The following is an 18,904-nucleotide window of genomic DNA, read 5'->3' as shown; positions in this document are numbered from 1 at the left end:
GGGGCCCAGGGTCAACAATTTAATCTTCTTCATCCAAGGGTGACTTGTAGGCAATGGGCAGTGTCCCACACTGGGACTTGGATAATCTTCTCTTAGGGGATGAGAGGAGGCACATGGATTCATGAAACTCAAGGATTGCTTGGAGTTCTTGTGGCTATTGTAGAAAAGTCCTTTTTGGGTTCGTGGGTTTGTCAGATAGCTTCCTTTGTGAACGTCGAGAGATTCCTGTTAGGTCATGACAAAGATCAATATTCTGTTTGTGTTTTCTTTGATTCCATTCAGGATATGTTCTGTGAATTGAGTTTTGGGTTCATTATAAGATGGGGGTGCGTTGAACAGTTTGCTGTAGGTGAATTTGACGCATTTCAAATACAGTCTGGGCAAAAGTAGTGAAGGCTTTGTAGTTGGTTTCGTCAATTATGTAGAGGTGTTCCTGCCCACTGGGTATATTTCCAGTTTTGGTAATTAGGAGACTTCTGGGTAAATCATAAAGAGGGCAATTATACATGAGGTGAATCCAGTCTTCATTGTCACCGCATGTGCAGAGAGGAGAATCGGTGAGACCCAGGGCATGCAGCTTGGCCCGAAACGATCCATGACCAGTGAGGAAGAACGAGACGTGAAGGCCTGGTGAGTACCACGGAGGAGGTTTTGGTGCAGTTATCATAACTTGTGGAAGAAATCTTTTAGTTGTTTCACCTTTGGTTGTTTGCTCCCAAGATCTTTGCCAATGCTGGAAGAGCTTAGTGTAAATCTGTTTCATTTCGTTTTTTGGATCATTAGCTAGATCGAGTGTTATATCCAGAATGGTGGTGGCAATTCCTCTCTTTATGCGGCATGCAAGGCCGCGACAAATAACCTCCAGGTCCAGAGGAAGAGTGCCTGCTAAGACCTGCAGGGCAGGATTACTGACTGTGCGGCATGCTCTAGTCACAGTGAGTAGGATATTGCTTTGAATTGTATGTAGCTTTGCTTTATTACGTGCAATGATGGCACGAGGGAACCATATGGCTGCACCATAGCACACAGCTGGTAAGAAGATGGTTTTATAAAGTAGCATGAGAGTCCTCCTCTTCAAACCCCAGTCTGCTCTGCTAATTCTTACGATCATGGCAGTATAACGACGTATTTTATTGGAGAGGTAATTAAGATGAGGTAAGAATGTTAATCGGGAGTCAAAGGTTACTCCTAGATATTTTAGTTCTGTTTTGAGTTGCAATGTCTGCCCAGAGATTTTAATTTGGGGTGGTCTTCTTATGTCCAAGGATCCTTTGAGGAGGATTGTCTTCGTTTTTTCCCCAGAGATGACTAACTTGTGGTTGTTTGCCCAATTTTGGAGGATCGTTAAGGCAGGGGAGGCAATTTGCTCAAGCTGAGTTCTAGAATCAGCTTTGATAAGGAGGATGAGGTCATCTGCATAGGCCATGCAGTCCACAGGACCCAAATCCATAAGAAGAAATTCATCTAGTATCAAGTTCCAGAAGTAGGGCCCAAGAACCGAGCCCTGTGGACACCCTCTAACAACTGGTCGGGAGGTTTTCTGAAAATTTGTTTGAACAGTGACTGAGCGGTTGAAGAGGTAGTTCTGGAGACAGCGGTAGAGGTTGAGTGGAATATTGATTTGACGTAATCTCCTGACAATGCTGGGCCACCAGATGGAATCGAAGGCACCAGCAAAGTCAATGGAAATAGCCAGTAGATATTTTTCTGTGGTTGAGTTTGCTGTGTTGAGCAGATTGTTCAAAACATCTTCAGTGGAGCATCCTGGCTTAAAGCCATACTGCTTTGGAGAGTCTAAGTTGGCTGTCTGGTAGTAGGTGGATAATCTGGATTGAAGCAGCCGCTCCATTACCTTTCCCAAGACCGGGAGAAGAGCAATGGGGCGGTAAGATTTGGGTAGAGTAGGATCTTTATCTGGACCTTTTAGGATGAGTCGAAGCACTGCCTGTTTCCAAGAATCAGGGAAAATTCCTTTCGCAAGGCATTTGTTGAATAGTGCTAATAGGTGGTTTGGGAGATGTGTTGCTGCTTTCTTGATGACCTCAACCTCAATATTATCATGACCAGGGCATTTATTCATTTTTGTTCTGTCAAGTGCTTTGTTCATTTCCTCAGAGGTGAAAGGAGGTTCTATTTTATTGTTGGAGAAGGCCTGGTTGTCTTGTTTAATTTGCTTTTGTTCATCATTGAGGGGACTCTCATCTGTCTGAAGTAGGGCATTCAGAATATTATTCATGGATTCAGCCCATGTGTGTGTTGGATTGCCATCAGGAGTCTGGGTTGCATTTAACATCTCTCCCCTGGGCAGCTTGTTCATAACAATGCGATAAACGACCCCCCAAGGATCTGCGTTACCAGTGGTTGTCACAAGGTTCTGCCAAGACACTTTCTTTTTCTGCCGAATGAGGCTTGTGTAGTCGTTACGATATCTTCTATATGCTTCCCGTAGAGCCTGGACCTCAGCAGGAGGCCAGGAGTGCCTCGCTCTCTGGAAGGCTTTTCGGGCAGTGTGGACTTGCCGCCTTAGGTTTTCTAGTTCCTTGCACCACCAAGGGACAGCCTTTAGGTGCTTCTGACGTTTTTTCATAGTTCTCTCACATGCTTGTTGGAGTGTGCTTGTTAGGAGGGAGAGGTGCTCCTGTGGATCAAGATGGTTTAGTTGGGATGTATCCATTTGTAGCTTTGATTTTATATTATCCTTGAAGGCATTCCAGTCAGCTGTTTTGGTGGAGTATCTGATGATATCGTGGTAGGTGGGAGGAGTACTATCAAGTTGTCTAGATAGATGGAAGGAGATGGCCCTGTGGTCTGAGGTGGTCCAGGCCTCATGAACCATCCATGATGAGAACTTTTGTGCTATGGACCGTGTGGCGAGCGTAACGTCAATGTTGCTTTCCCACAGGGTATTGCTGAAGGTAGAAAGGTGATGTGGTTTGTTAAGGACTTCAAATGGGGAAGATGAAAGGAAATCTTCTAATTGCTGTCCATTCTGGGAAACTATGTGGCCATCCACACGGCTATGCCACAAGCGAGATCTACAATTGGCATCCATCGTTACTAGAATTTTGCTGGAAGGTAAGAGGGTTATGACTGACTGGAGATATTCAATATATGTTGCGATATCAGTTCGTGGTCGGCAGTACAACGAGACTACGTGCAGAGAGCCTTGTTGGCAGATAATGTGTGCACAAACACCAAAGGGGGTGCATAAGGAGTCGATCTTTGTGACTGTAATTGTTGTATTCCTAATAATGATGGCTGGCCATGGAGTATCTGTGGTTGTCTCAATGATCCTATAAGCGCGAGGGTAGCCCTGTACCCGTCCCTTGTGGGTGTAGGGCTCTTGAACACAAAGGATATCAATTTCTTCTTCATCCATTTTCATTCTAATTTGTTCGACAACATTTCTAGCTCTTTGGGCATTCAGTTGGAGAATTTTGAGGACGTTGGTGGAATGGCGATTATGGTGTACAGCCATAGTCGGTTTTGTTATGGATGGTTCTCAATACCCTTAAATAGATTGGACATTTGACATCCCGGACGGAGTGATTGGGATCCATTTTTGCTGCTTTGCAGTTGGCGCAGTTAGGGGCTCGATATTTGTTTGGACAATTGTTGTAGGTGTGTCCGCGTTCAGCACAGTGGCCACAGGTGAAGTCTTGTCGGGCACAGACATGGGATGTGTGTCCAAATCGGAGACATTTAAAGCACTTGATGGTAGGTATGTGCTCCTTGAACCGGCAAGAGCTCCAGCCAATAAATATTCGTTGTTGTTGGAATAATATTTGCCATATCTTCGGGGAGAGTTCGACTACCCAGTTGCAACAAGTACCCGATCTGGATTTGGTGGAGTACTTGACTTTAAGTTCACTTTGAATTTCATGTCTAGTGATATGATCAGCAAGGTTCCTGTCATATATTTCCTCAAGGAGGTCATCTTTGGAAATTCCTTTTTCGACATCGAAGATTACAATTGATGGGCCTTTTGGTTTGGGTATCTCAGCGCTAAGACCCAGTTCATTTATCTGTGGGATTTGAATAATGTTTTCTGCATCTTTTTTGGAAGCAGTCTCAATGATGATTCCAGAATTACGGATTTTTCTGAGGCTTTTAATTTTTATGGTTTTCATTTGAGGTTTCAAGTTGGTAGTAACAACCTCCTTGACAGCCTCGCTTGAAGTAAAGCAACCCTCTTGGGTCGCACGAAGGATGACTAGGTTTTGTTCTCTATTCTGTCTGGTGTTGGGAGGGGCAAATAGCTTATCTGCCATTGGTTGGATCCTCTGCGCATCTGAATAGGACCGGGGGCGCTGTGGCATTTCACTTGGTTCCCGGTTCTTGGTCTGGTGATAATCATTAACTGTGATATTCGGTTCACTGTCCATAAGGTGGCAGTCAGTGTGATTGGGAGGATGGGCATTAATTTTTGGCCGCTGTACCATAGCAGCATAGGTTGATTCTGGGATAGGTGTAGGGAGAAGTGCTGGTCGTGTCTGGCGGTTTGATTGTGCTGTCAGATCTGGGAGGAAAGAGTTCTGAGTGCTATGGCTGGTCCAAGCTGGACTGCTGAGGGCCTTTGTCAAAGTATAATTTGTTTCCCTCAGTTGTTCATTGATTGCAATTAGTTGTTCATTCTGTAGTATTAGGTCATGTAACATTTTCTCGAGGGTACCCCAGCAGCCTGTAACTTTTTGGGCAGCTGGCTTGGTTACTCTACTTCCTTCAAAGCGAAGGCAGCATTCCATCATGGACCTGAGGATCATAATTTTCTCCAAGTGAGAGCAATCCTTATCTAGTGAGGACTGCATGGAGTTCAGTTCTTCTTCTAGGTTCTCCCAGAGAGTAGCTGAAGGAGAACAGGTTTTAGTGGATTTCTTGACCTTTTTTTTGGGTTTTAGCCGTTTTCGCTCAGCTGGAGGGGTGGGGTTATTCATATTGGTGTCCACACCCGCGACCTCCTCATCAATAATAATATTGCTATTATTTGGATCCCGTTGCGAGGAAACATCAGTGCCTAACTTAGCTGGTTGTTTGTTGAGCTGTTTAATCAGAGCTGAGTTTGGGCAGGTGTTTTCAAGTAGTTCCTGGTTGCTTGAGGTGTGCCGTGCTCTGCATGAAGGGCGCAATAGCACAACTACGGGAGTACTGTTTCCCGTTTGGGATTCGATTTTTGACATATTTTCTTTAATTTTATTTTTGTTTATTATTACTATTTTATTTATTATCAATTATTTATTATTATTCACCTATTATTATTTATCCATGTATTATAATTATTACTCATTTATTTATTATTATTATTTTTTGAAGTTGTTCAAAACAGCTAGAATTTATAGCCAATTAGCAGGAAGCTTCTTAATGCCAACTCGAAAAACGTAGGTTCGCTAAGTGAAACAATATGGTGGCGAACAAAGGAGACTGGCGATAAACATGGTAAAAGGTAAAATAAACTGCTAGGATCTAAAATAAAGACGTTGTATGTGAGGTGACCAGTTTAAAAGTTTCCTGGGAGAACTCCGTTCCCAGTCAGTTTCACAGTTTACAGGTTTCACTGCCTCAGTGACACTATCTCTACGGCGACCACGTGGGTTTCCATAGGGAAGATACGACGATATATTTCACTTGCTTGTAAAATGGCCTTCCCACATGAAATAAAAGATAAAATTTTACCTGCAGGTAGAGAAAGCGATGCTGCATCCACTGAAATGGTCGTCACAGTCCCAAGATAACGCCTCCCCAGACGAGAGCACCTCGACCGCCATATCGATCCCTTTCAGTGATGTTTGCGGGGTGATACCAGGTGCCGACCTCTCGCCAGATTAGCTGATGTCCAGAATCGCGCTGAGACTGAATCTACTCTCATCAGTAAAGATTTTGTGGTTGTAACCTTTAGAAATAGTGGTGGTCTTTAAGTTTTGCACACCAGTATACGTTGCAATACGGCCATAAGTTGCCGTTGCGCCTAAAACACATCAACAACTGTAACACAGAGTGATTAAATAAAATCTCCAAATTTTAAGCAAGAACAACAAATGAATTTTATAATTAGTACTTCCAGTGCTGCTATAATCCGAAACGATGTTTTGGCAATCTAGTTCTTCGACGAGTTATCTTTATTAAGTCTGGAGAATTGAATTCTTGAAGGCACTAAAAAAGCCACTCTGTTTAGTATGGACGTCCAATTCTTTTATTAGCTTTCCTTTATCTAATTCCGGATCTAAGCCAGTGACGATTATCCTTGGTTTAAAACCTGAATTTCGTCTGACCACTTCATCACAGCTCCTCAGAGTAATTTCCTCCTCTAGTAGCCTAGAAACTAATCTCAGCTACATTGTCATCCTCTATCTCACTCAGTGACTTGATTTATTGAAACTCCGACTTTATTTTCTCTCACAAAACGGGCAAACAGAGAACACTTTTAATTTTTCTCGGTTAACCTGAAACTGAAATTGTAGTGTGGACGACCCCAAGAGTTGAACAAATTCTTTGTATCTATGTGTTTTCGTACGAGAACGAAATGGTATTTTTTTAATGTGCGAAGTCTGTTAGTTTAGATACAGGGACAAAACTAGCATTCCACCAGTGCAGAGGGTACGATGAGAACAGAAAGTATAGCAGCTAGTATCATATGGCTTTAATGCGTATCGGGGACCATTCTCAAATCGGCAGACAGGGCAGAAGGTTGACTGATTGTTTTAGAGTTTTAAGCAAATCAGCAACTTAGACCATAATACACGATGCATATTCTTTTTGTAAATTGCGATGTTGTGCTTGCTGGACGAGAAACCTCAATTTCTGGGAGGAAGGCGATTATAGTAAGAGTGCTACCGTAAGGATGGCCCAAGAATTTGTAGTCGTACCTTTAATATTCAGTATTACAGGAAAACTAACCCAGTATTTTGCAGAAGATACACTTTCGAATATCTCCCACAAGGTACTTGAATGTGTCCTCTTCACTTTTAACAATCACCTGGAATCAGCTGTCGATAATTCAGAGTCTCTGCCTTCCTAACTCTGCGGTTGTGTACTTGGCGGTATGGTATATGGTAATTTCATCAGTGAGCTCAGGAAATCACGATAGTATTAGCATTAGCAGAGGCATACGATGCAAGAAAGCATGAAAAAAAAAAACCTCCCATTTCACCCCCTCCATTCGTTTCAAATGCCTCTCCAGCTCAGCCTTAAATTTATTTAGGCTATCAACTTCCACGACAAAATATGTAAATCTGATCCACCAATCAACCACCCGCTGGGTAAACGCAAATATCCGCACATCTGTTCTACAACTGTCTTTCCTCAATTTGAATCTATGCCTCTCAGGTTCTTAATCTGAGCAAGAGAAATAACGCCATCAGCATTTAGCTTGCTAAACCCATTCAAGGCCTTATACACCTCAATCAGATCACGTCGCAGGTGCCTACTCTCCAGACACTGCAATTAGCAGCACTTAAGCCTTTATTGGTAAGACCACCACTTTTTTTCCCCTCACCAATCTTGTTCCCTTCTTTGTACTCGTTCTAGCAACTCTACATCCTTCCTAAAATGAAGCCTCCAGACCAGTACACATTACTCAAGGTGTGACCTGACCATTGCCTTATAAAGGGGATAATCACCTCCTACTCCCTGCTAGAAAAATTCCTATATATCATAGACAAGACTCCATGACCTGCACTGGCAGCCCGTCTGTACTGCTGAACGAACTTCATATTTGATTGCACAATTACCCCCAGGACATTTTCACTTTCGACTTCCATGAGTGTAGTACTATACAGCTGGTACGTTTATCTTGGGTTATTGCTACCCATATGCAGTATTTTGCCTTTGTCCATATTAAACTTCAGTTGCCACTTCTTAGCCCTAAAGACAGTATGCTGCTCCAACTTATCAGTTGCATACTGTCTTTAGTATCGTTAACAACCCTGCCTAGCTTTTTGTGTCATCTGCAAACTTGGACATTAATCCTGATATTTTTTTTTATGAAACCCCCAAAACACGAGAGGTGTTAGAACTTAATACTTAGTACTTAGTACCGTGTTTGTGTAGGAGGTTGAGAATACGAAAGAAGATATATGTTGACATTAGACTTGAACTTCTGTAGACTGTAATTTTCAGAAAATACGTAGGAAGGAAAGCTGTTCCAGAAAACGGCAGTTAAATGAATAAACGGGAAAGATTAAAAGTTACTTCTGTGAGTTTGAAGTTGAACAGTAAATGAATGTTGGCTGGTGGCAGCAGGTGTTCGGACTGTTTTGAAAGAGAGAGCGGGAATTGTAGAAGCCAATTCAGAAGAACAATGCCGATGGAAATACTGTAGTAAAGGCATGCAGCAGAAACAGGACGTCTATGGGACAGAGAATGGAAAGACTCTGTTAGAGATTAGTCATTAATTAACCTAATTGCCCCCTTCTGAATGGAATCTAGAAGTCTGAGAGAGGTTTTTGGGGCACCACCCCAGTTGTGGGAACAATATTCCTTGATAGGACAGTTCTGCGATTTGTACTCAGTGAACAGCTGTTTGGAAAAAAAGTACCGCCGAAAGCGAAAGAGAAAACCAAGTTTTTTAGATGCAGAGGAAGTACTATTTCTAATGTGCTGGTCCAAAGAGTGATTAGAAGTCAGGGTAATCCCAAAAGAAATATATCATCTTGCATAGAAACCCGAGTGTCATCAAAGATAAGCATAGGAGCAGAAGTATTCAGTTTGCGAGATATAAGACAAGATTGAATTTTAGAAGTATTAAAACCAACTAAGTTGTCATTGCCCCACCGGAGATCGGCATTTAAGGAATTGATAGCGGATATTCGAGAAGTTGAAGCTGATTGAGCAGGGTAAGGTTTCTCAAAATGGAAAGTGGAATGCAATGTGCTGTCATGGGCAAAACTATGGATAGGATTTCCAGTGAATGGAAGTAGGTCATCAATATACAAGAGGAAAAGTGTAGAGAAAGAACTGAACCTTGGGGAACACCAGCATTAGTGGAGACGTTAGAAGACAGAGAGCCATCTGCCATCACCCTCATTGAGAAAAACAGAGAGAAAACTGGATAGTCAATTACAAAAAACATGTTGGCAAACCATATGATGGAAGCTTGTTTAGAAGACCTTTATGCCAAACACGATCGAAAGCCTTTGAGATGTCCAGAGCAACTGCTTGTATTTCACCGAACTTTTCCATTGAGTTTGTCCATAAATGGGTAACATAAGTCAGAATATCACCCGTTGATCGACACTGACTGAATCCATACTGGCGATCGTTGATCAGACGGAAGGTGTCTAGGTAGTGTAAGAATTGGCGGATAATTGATTTCTCCCTTATTGCAGTGGGACGATAACTGGACGGGAGGGATTTGTCACAGTTTTTAGGAACTGGCTAGATATGATAAAATTTCCAAGCAGAAGGAAAAACACCTTTGGAATAAGAAAGTGAAAAAAGGCGGCAAAGAACAAGAGTAAGATTAGGAGCACTGGTTTTGTGAACAAGTAGAGAAATACCATCAGGACCTGAAGCATTCTTAGAATCAAATTCGTCAAAATCTTTTGACGTCCTTTTGACGGAAGCACACCAGGAGGCATTGAACGCGCGTGTTGGGAATGGTGGAAGGTGCTTTACCAAGATCATTAATACATGAGTTGGGAAAAAAAAATGGGATTCTAGCAGGTCAGCTTTATCCTTGGCCGAAGTGGCAACAGAACCATTTGCTGTTGACAGAGGTTGGAGCAGAGATGGGCAAAAGTTGCAGCCAGTAGCTTTGGCAAGAGACCAGAATTCTCGGCTACCATTAGGGCAAGAAGCAAGTTTTCTACTCGTTGCCAGTTCAGAATCTATTTTGGACTGATCAATAACTGCTTTACAAATGTTGCGAGCTTTGGGGTAGGCAGAAAACGAAACTGAAGAGTTGGAAACAAGCCAATTACGATATCCAACGCTCTTCTCTTGAACAGCCTTAGCACATTTATTGGAAAACCAAGGTTTAGATAAAGGGTGAGATTTTAAAGTGGAGTGTGGAATAAAGGATTCCATTTCTACCCGAATAATTTCACTGACACTATCTGAGACATTGACATCAAAAGGTTTGAAACCTTTGACATCATCATTGACATCAGAAGTTTTGAAACCGTAATCTGACCAAGGAAAAGAAGAAAATAAATCTCAGAGGCCATCCCACTTTGCATTCTTGTAATGCCAAACAACACGAGGTTGGGAATAGCCATGAGATAAAAGTTCAATTGGAGAAGAGACAATCACAAAATTGTGATCTGACGTGCCTAAAGGACCATTCACTTCGACCGTGTACTTAGAAGGGTTGTTTATGAGAAAACGATCAAGTGTGTTGGCTGTATGGTTAGGATTGTCCGGTAGGTAAATGAACAATCTGTGAGAGGTCATTAGTAATTGCAGAAGCCTCAGCATCTCGACCAGCAGCTGGGTCGGTTTGACTAGAAAATGGAAGCCAGCTGGACTTCTGAACATTAAAATCATCATGGAAAATTAGCTCACCGTTAGGAAAGTTCGACTGGAGAAAGGGAAGTTGCAAAGAGAGAGGAAGTCAAAGAGCTCCAAGTGATTAGTGGAGTTGGGAAAACGGAAGAGACAACAAATGAATTTGGCACTATGAGGAAGAGAGATTTTATGCCAGAGAAGTTCAGAAAGAGGAGATTTCAAATGACCAAATCTGTGATAGGCAATATCGAAATGGACATAAGCACAAGTACCACCTTTGAGGCTAAAGGAATCATACAGTGAATAATTTGGGCAACTGAGATGATCAGTATTTGAATCAACAGATAACTTAGACTCTGTCAGAAAGAGTACATGGGGTTTGACAGACTGAAAATGGAAATGGACATCGTTGAGATTAGAACTCAGACCATGTATATTTGTGAAATGAACTAAGAAGTGTTTGGGAGTTTTGGATCTCTTCGCAGATAAGCTTACTCTATTAGTTTGACAATTCATGGTGTATTCAATAGTAAGAAAAAGTGGGGTGGCCATGCTGTAAGGAGTAATAAAATTTTTAGATATGGCGTAGCATGGTACAAATATAACCAAATCCTTGATATAACGTGGCCTCGACAATGCCCCACCCCCACATACACACTACCCGGACTCTCTCTAGTGACTATCTGGCAGAGTACAGGTAGCAAGATTATACACTAGCTGATAGGAAGCCTCCTAGAGAGTTACCAATAGTTTCGGTCCTGTGTACTAACTAGCGGTGGGTCTGCAAACATTGTTTTACAGCTGTACCCTCGAAATGTGAGGAAGATTGGATCTCGCCATGATGTCCATCATGAACGGAACTTAGTGCTGGAGACTAAATATAGGTTACACAACTTGAAGCCTCCAATAAACAAAGTGGTGGTATTGCACCGGTTAACGAGAGTCATCTACTACGTAGTAATGCCTGGTAACACAGAGGGGCGGCATTACTCCATTTGGTGTGGGTGTCACACCTGTACCCCTGCTTACGTTAGTTCACACCTAGGTGGTCACCCACACCCACACTTGGGGGTTTTACCCAGGATTACTAACAGTCCCAAGACCGTGAAGGTGCAAGCAGAGTATTTGGCTGTCATAGAACGTCCGGACGTCGCCGAAATTGGGTCCACTTGCCTTGAGTGTCTCCCGAATATCAGTTCCATCAGCTTTTTAGACTCCCAGGTAGCAAATACAGCTTGTATGGCATATCTCAGAGAATGTCTGTGACAACCTCAAGGACCATAATGTACCTTCATCAATATCATTGATGAATACAGAAACAACAGTGGGCCCAGCACTGAGCCCTGGGGAACTCCACTCCACAAAGAGCAGTGTCCATTGATTACCACACACTTAATGCCATACCTCTCTAATTTGTATAGCAGTCTTCCATGTGCAACAGTATCAAAAGCTTCCCTGAAATCCAAGTACTGTATATGATATCAAAATTATTTTTGACATTCAGTTCCTTCGTGACCACATTATATACTGGTGTGCAAAATTTAAGGACCAGTTCAGGTTTTCTTCTCCTGTAGCTTCTCATAGGAATGGCCTAGATATGGGAAAAGCATACCAAAGGAACCGTGTGAGGTACAGAAATGATGAAGGAAACAACACCGACACAACAACGGAAACAGACCGGTACAGAGGAACTTTATTCTAAAATGGCAAAATAGCACTGACTGCCATGATACAGATGCATCACTGCCAAAGATGGAACAAAGGGAAGAGGTGGTCCTCAGTAGGCCATATGGCTACCCCTAATGTCGATGCAGGCTTTGCACAGCCTGTCCATATTTATAAACAATGTTGGTGATACGTTCTTGCTGTAACATCGTCCTTTATCCTGTCAGCGCCGTCTTTAGCTGGTGAACATTTTCTGGTGGGTGTGGACGTGCCGCTAGGCATTGTCCTCATTTTCCCAAAAGCATATGAACAGCTGCAGTGCGATGGGGTGTGTCGTTATCATCCATAAACACGAACTTGGGGCCAATGGGACCTCGGAACAGACGCACATGGTGATTATTCTGAACAAGAGGAAGAATCCCATCAGCATCGAGCATGCTAAACAATTCAAGGATTTATACACCTCAATCAGATCACCTCGCAGGTGCCTAGTCTCCAGACACTGTAACTTGCAAAACTTAAGCCTTTCTTCGTAAGGACAATCCTTTGTTCCATTCACTAATATTGTTGCCCTTCTCTGTACTCATTCCAACAAATCTACATCCTTCTTAAAATGAGGCCTCTAGACCTGTATACAGTACTCAAGGTGTGGCCTGACCATTGCATTATACAAGGGGATAATCACCTCCTTATCCCTGCTAGAAAAATTCCTGTATATCATTGACAAGACACCATGAGCTACTCTTGCAGACCATCTGCACTGCCCAGAAAACTTCATATCTTCCTGCACACTTACCTCCAGGTTCTTTTCGTTCTCTACCACTGTTAGTGTAGTACCACAGTATTGATACGTTATTGTCTGGTTACTGCTTCCCATATGTAGTACTTTACATTTGTTAAAGTTAAACTTCATTTGCCACCTCTCAGCCCATCTGCTCACTCAACTTTTCTAGAACCTGTTGCAGCAGCGTACTGTGATTAGTGTCCTTAACAACCCTGCTAACTTCGTATCGTCTGCAAACTTGGAAATTAAGCTTGATATACCATCATCAATATCATTTATAAATACAGAAAACAACAATGGATCCAACACTGAACCCTGAGGAACTCCACTAATAACATTAGTCCACGATGTGCAGTGTCCATTGATTACCACTTTCTGTCTTCTCCCACTCAAAAATCCCTTTATCCATAGCAGCAATTTGCCTCCAACGCCACACTGCTCTAATTTGTTCAGCAGTCTTCCATGTGCAACAGTATAAACAGACTTTATAAGATCCAAATTTATGATATCGAAGTTATTCCCTGCATCCAGTTCCTTTGTGACCACATCATAGTATCCACTCAAATTGGTCAGGCAGGACTTTCCCTCAACAAAACCATGCTGTGTCCGAGCTATAACTGAAGTCTTGTCTAGATGATCCTGCAGTGCTTCTTTAACCAGTGCTTTCATTAATTTTCCTTGAACAGAAGTTAAACTAACAGGTCTATAATTACTTGTGTCGCCGTTTGATCCTCCTGTGTGAATTGTGGTTACATTTGCACATCTCCAGGCCATGGGTACCTCCCCTGACCCCAAAGAAGCTCTCATAATTATTGCTAAGGGTTTGCTTACTTCCTTTGCTACCTCTTTTAATATAACTGGATAGATCCCATCCACCCCGGGTGCCTTTTTTATGTTTGTCTTCAACAATTTCTTCAACATTTCAGCCGCCTAGCCTGCAATTATCTGAATCGAAGGTTTCCTGGTCCGTTGATAGGTATAGGTGGACCAACTGACTGGCCTCCACGCTCACTGATTTAAACCCACTAAATTTCTTCTTGTGGGGCCATTTAATGTCTTTGGTGTATTCGACTCTGGTAGCTGATGTGGAAACTCCCCGCAATCGAATTGTGGCAGGTTGTGAGACAATACGAAACATGCCAGGAATTTGGTATTGTCTTCGCGAGTCAATGAGACGTCGATGTGAGAGGCCTGTATTCAGGTAGAAGGTGAACATTTTGATCAAATACTATAAGGTGATGTTAACTGTTAAGTGTCATAGACAGACTTTCAAAACTGGGAAACCAAGCATTTCCGGAACTATGTTGATATAAAATATTTTTATTGTCTACATATGAGGAACTCATTTCTGAAGTTATGCCGTGTATTTTTGAGACACCCTGTATATATATATATAATTAGTTTGTCGTAGAGCATCAGTAACTTTGGTTATATTGCGCCGTATGTAATATCTCTATATAATATCGGTGTAAATACACCATAGTTAACCCATAGATTTGAACTACGATTGTAGCGTAGAAGGCATCGTTTTAATTGTATCTCATAATGTGGTTGCCTTCACAACAATATAGCTACTATTGAATTACTTCAAATAAATAACGCTTCTCTAGTAGAGAAGGCTACTGTTATTTATTTTCAGCGGTACCACCACCCAGAGATACAATTAAATTATGAGATACAATTAAAACGATGCCTTTTACGCTACAATCGCAGCTCAAATATATGGGTTAACTATATATGGTGTATTTACACCGATATTATATAGTTAATTATCAAAACCCATAAGGATTATGTCTAGTGCATTTAATTTTCCAAAGTAATATCTCTGTAAATTGGGTATATTTTGTGGTCGATTTGCTGTTTTGCTGGACGAAAAATGCGTCTTTCCGGTGCGATAGATCATGCTACTTACGCTTGACACCGACTAACTCAGCCACGTTATGAAAAATATGATAAAAATTCCTCATGTCTTTTACGGGATACGAACTCAGGTCTTTTTCTACGCGATGTGGAGAGGACGATGATTATACCAACCGTGCTACCCACGAGGGTCACATAATTATTATCTACAGATAGGCTTAGAAGAATTAATTGCACAGACTTAGAAGCATTCTTAGATTAAAAAAAATAAAAAAAATAAATAAAATAAAATTTAATTTCGCATACACAACGGTCTCATTTTATATGAAGAATAAAAGTCCTGAGTTTCTTCAGATTTTTGAATCCTCAGTGCTGCAGGAACATCTTTAGGATAGCGAATCCTCAGGCAAGTAAGAACCACAAGTTCCCTAGATACAGTATATGTCAATTTCTTTGTCAATGGCATGGAGGCCTCTATCAGTTTGGGGGGGGGGAGTGATAAAAATTCTCCTATGTCCATGCATAAAACAAATTATTAGAGCTGATGGGTAGATGAGATAGGTAGTGTTTTGGCTGATGTTGCATAAGCTTGCTTTATGATTATTAGCCATATGGTGCAAGTAAGCTTGAGGCTTATGCTACACTAGCCAAAAAAGAAAAATTCCCGAATTACTCTGTGAGAGAGAGAAAGAGAGAGAGAGAGAGAGAGAGAGAGAGAGAGAGAGAGAGAGAGAGAGAGAGAGAGAGAGAGAGAGAGAGAGAGAGAGAGGAATCACCAAGAAAGAGAAGAATGATGATATCCAGCTCAGGACCCTGGGTGTGCCAAGCCCATACTCGCCAGATGTGAGCCCTACCACTACTAATGCTAATATTAGGATTAGAACCTAGGTGCTAATCCTGTCTATCTATTCAAAAAGGTATGAAAATTATATTCTTCAACTTTCTGTTGAAGAATATAATGGAAGGAAAAATTGAGGGGAAGGGGTGCAGAAGAAGACCTGCAACTAGGTGGAAGGATGGGATCAGTGAACTTCTGGGCATGGAACTTTGCGATACCGCTCATAGAGCACATGATCGATGCAGTTGGAGGAATTTGTTGGTGGCTACAACAGCTCCTCAGGGAGCTATGTGACTGGAAGAAGAATGAAATTTTTATAGATATTTTCAATACTCTGTCCAGGTTAATAATTATCCGACGAGGGATCTATGGTTTTATTTCCAGAGTTTACAGAGGATAAAACCGTAGAAAATTTTATTGCACAAAATAGGCAGAAACAATCTTAAAAACATGCAATTTATGGGAATGGCCTCGGGCTTAATAGGGCTCTGTTGACATGTAAGTCTGGGAGCAGCCCCGCTATGTCCTTTCTATAAGGTGCAGCAAAATGAGCATATACCGTTTGATATTTTGTGGGAGGGAGGCAAGACTAACAAAATTAACACATGCTGGTTGGGAGAAAGGGGAAGTAAAATTAGCGCAGCATTTAATGTTTCAGAGGGGCAACAAATGAACAGTGAGACCTTCCATATTGGGATGAGGAACGGCATTTTCTTCTTTGCATTCTGGTACATAAAAGTTGATATGGCTTGTGTATGAAAATACATCCTTTTCTCTAGCCTGTAACTAATGAAATGTATTAACTTTACCGTTAGAGGTCTGTGGCAATTTTATTCCTTGCATTCTTCGGTTTTCAGCTGAGTAAAATAGATTTAACCGGCGTGTGTTAATTAAAAGTTATTTAAAATGCCGCACATAGAAAACGAAATCAAATTGGATTTCAAAGACGTGCTTTTACGGCCGAAAAGAAGTACGTTGAAAAGTAGAAGTGAGGTAAGTTATACTCTAATAAAAGAAAAAAAATATATATATATATATATATATAATTATTATTTATTTGTATGTGTTTGTTTACAGGTTTTCTAAAGGAAGTTTTGGAATATCAAGATATACGAGACATTTTTAGCACAGCGCATATTCCACACTGGAATTGTACATTTACAATAAATTAAACTTAAAACAAAAGTTTGCATTTCTTTAAATTCTCTAGTTATTCCCGCGAAGGAGATATTTCAGAACATCTTATCTTATCTTATCTTAATATTTGTTCAGCAACTCAATATGTGATGTGCTGAATAGCAGCATTTCTTTCACACTTCTGTGGTGTCTGATATATACGCAGTGTATATATTTATCTGTTATCAAAAAATTAATTTTGGTATCGGATCATCTTATGTTATGCGTCTTTCCATCCAATTATCTCTAAATTAATACTTTTGTTTTGGTTTCTGTATATTATTTCGCAAAAGATTTTGTTCAGTTGGAGTCTGATAGACGCCACTCCGGTGCTACCGTCTATAGTTTCGTATTTTAGTCGGGGTGTAACAAAGGTTAATAAGTGAATGTTTCGTGCTACATCTTTTATTAACATAACGTTTTAGTTTTCTTGCAATCTAAAATGGATGAAAAAGAGCCTTTACAAGCAGACGCTGACTATGCGCGCAATTTATTTGATAAAATTTCTGATTCAGAGTGTTCACCAGGTAGCGGTGGAAATGAAGAAGATGCAATTGAATTACGATTAATAGAAACAGAACAAGTTGCCTTGAAATCTGAAATGGATAAAAAAGAGAATGTACAAACAGATGCCGACTATGCACGCAACTTATTTGATAAAATTTCCGATTCAGAGTGTTCTCCCGGAAGCGATGAGAGTGAAGATGAAGAAGAAGATGCAATCGAATTACGATTAATAGAAACGGGAACCGACGATGAAATTTCAAACGATGAAGAATGTAATGAACCTGCTGCCTCAAAATTCTATCTTGGAAAAGACAGTACAACAAAGTGGTTGTCACAACCGTCAAGAAGAAAAAATGCTAAAAATTCTCTGGGCTGGCAAAGAAAAATAAGCACCCACTTGCCAGGTGTTAAGGGGTTGGCAAATAATGGCAAAACTGTATTAGAATGTTGGAGTTATTTGTTCACTGACAATATTTTGGATATAATTGTTGACTGCACAAATGAATATATTAATTTAATTAAAGAGAAATATGGCAGAGAAACTGATTGCAAAAACACAGGAAAATCAGAAATAAAAGCCCTTTTTGGTTTGCTGTACTTATCTGGACTTATTAAATGCAGTAAAATGAATACAGACTTATGGTACCTTGATGGAGCATGTATTGAGTTGTGCCACTCAGTAATGTCAAAGTCACGTTTTAACTTTCTCCTGCAAGCTTTACATTTTGATGAAAAAGCAACAAGAAGTGCAAGAGAAATGATTGACAATCTAGCATCTGTTCGGGATATTTTTGATCTATTTGTGGAAAACTGCCAAAAATCATATACCATTAGTGAATATGCAACCATTGACCAAAAGCTTGAGAAATTTCGTGGAAAATGCAGTTTCAAACAATACATTTCTAATAAACCTGAAAAATATGGAATTAAAATGTATGCATTAGTGGATGCAAAAATGCTTTATACTGCTGATCTTGAAATATATGCTGGAAAGCAACCAAATGGTCCTTTCCAAGTGGATAACAGCCCTTCAGAAGTAGTCAAAAGAATGTGTAAAACTATTACTGATTCAGGACGCAATATAACTGCAGAAAACTGTTTTACTGATTATGATCTTGTGACAGATTTGGTGAAAAATTACAAACTTACATATGTTGGTACAATAAACAAAACTGAAAAACAAATCCCATCTGCTTTCATCTCCACCAAGGGTAGAGATAAATATACAAGTCTATTTGGCTTTCAAGAACATTGCACATTAGTTTCTTATATCACAGAACCTAAGAAAAATATTCTTATTCTTTCAACAAAGCACCATGATGCAAATATTGATGAAAATACAGGAAACTTACAGAAACCTGAGATAATTACTTTATATGAAGCAACAAAATCAGGGGTGGACATGGTAGCTGAGCTATGTGCAACATATAATTGTGCAAGGAAAACACGGCGTTGGCCTATGGTAATTTTATACAGCATGTTGAATATAGCAGGAATTAATGGACAGATTATCTATATTGGAAATAAGAATACTGAGTACGTTGAAAGAAAGAAATTTTTGAGAAGGTTAGCATTTGAACTGACTTCTGAGCACTTAGTAACACGACATGCTATTACCAGTTTACCACGAGGTA

General features: G+C 40.7%; 1 protein-coding gene across 1 annotated transcript in view; it reads left to right on the top strand.

Annotated features, from left to right (window-relative positions):
• Positions 1-16,421: 16,421 nt before the first annotated feature.
• The window catches only part of LOC150089896 (GMP reductase 2-like), a 136,104-nt gene continuing 133,621 nt past the window's right edge, over positions 16,422-18,904 (top strand). Inside the window, exon 1 of the mRNA XM_090368893.1 lies at positions 16,422-16,580. Within this exon, the coding sequence (XP_090225019.1) occupies positions 16,494-16,580 (87 nt within the window). The 5' untranslated portion in view covers positions 16,422-16,493. The remainder of the gene's footprint in view (positions 16,581-18,904) is intronic.

This window comes from Mastigoproctus giganteus, chromosome 2, assembly GCF_048544385.1.
Source record: "Mastigoproctus giganteus isolate SK-2022 chromosome 2, ASM4854438v1, whole genome shotgun sequence".
Lineage (NCBI taxonomy): Eukaryota > Metazoa > Arthropoda > Arachnida > Uropygi > Thelyphonidae > Mastigoproctus > Mastigoproctus giganteus.
The sequence above is the reverse complement of the archived record's forward strand: the minus strand, read 5'-3'. Positions and strand labels throughout refer to the sequence as shown.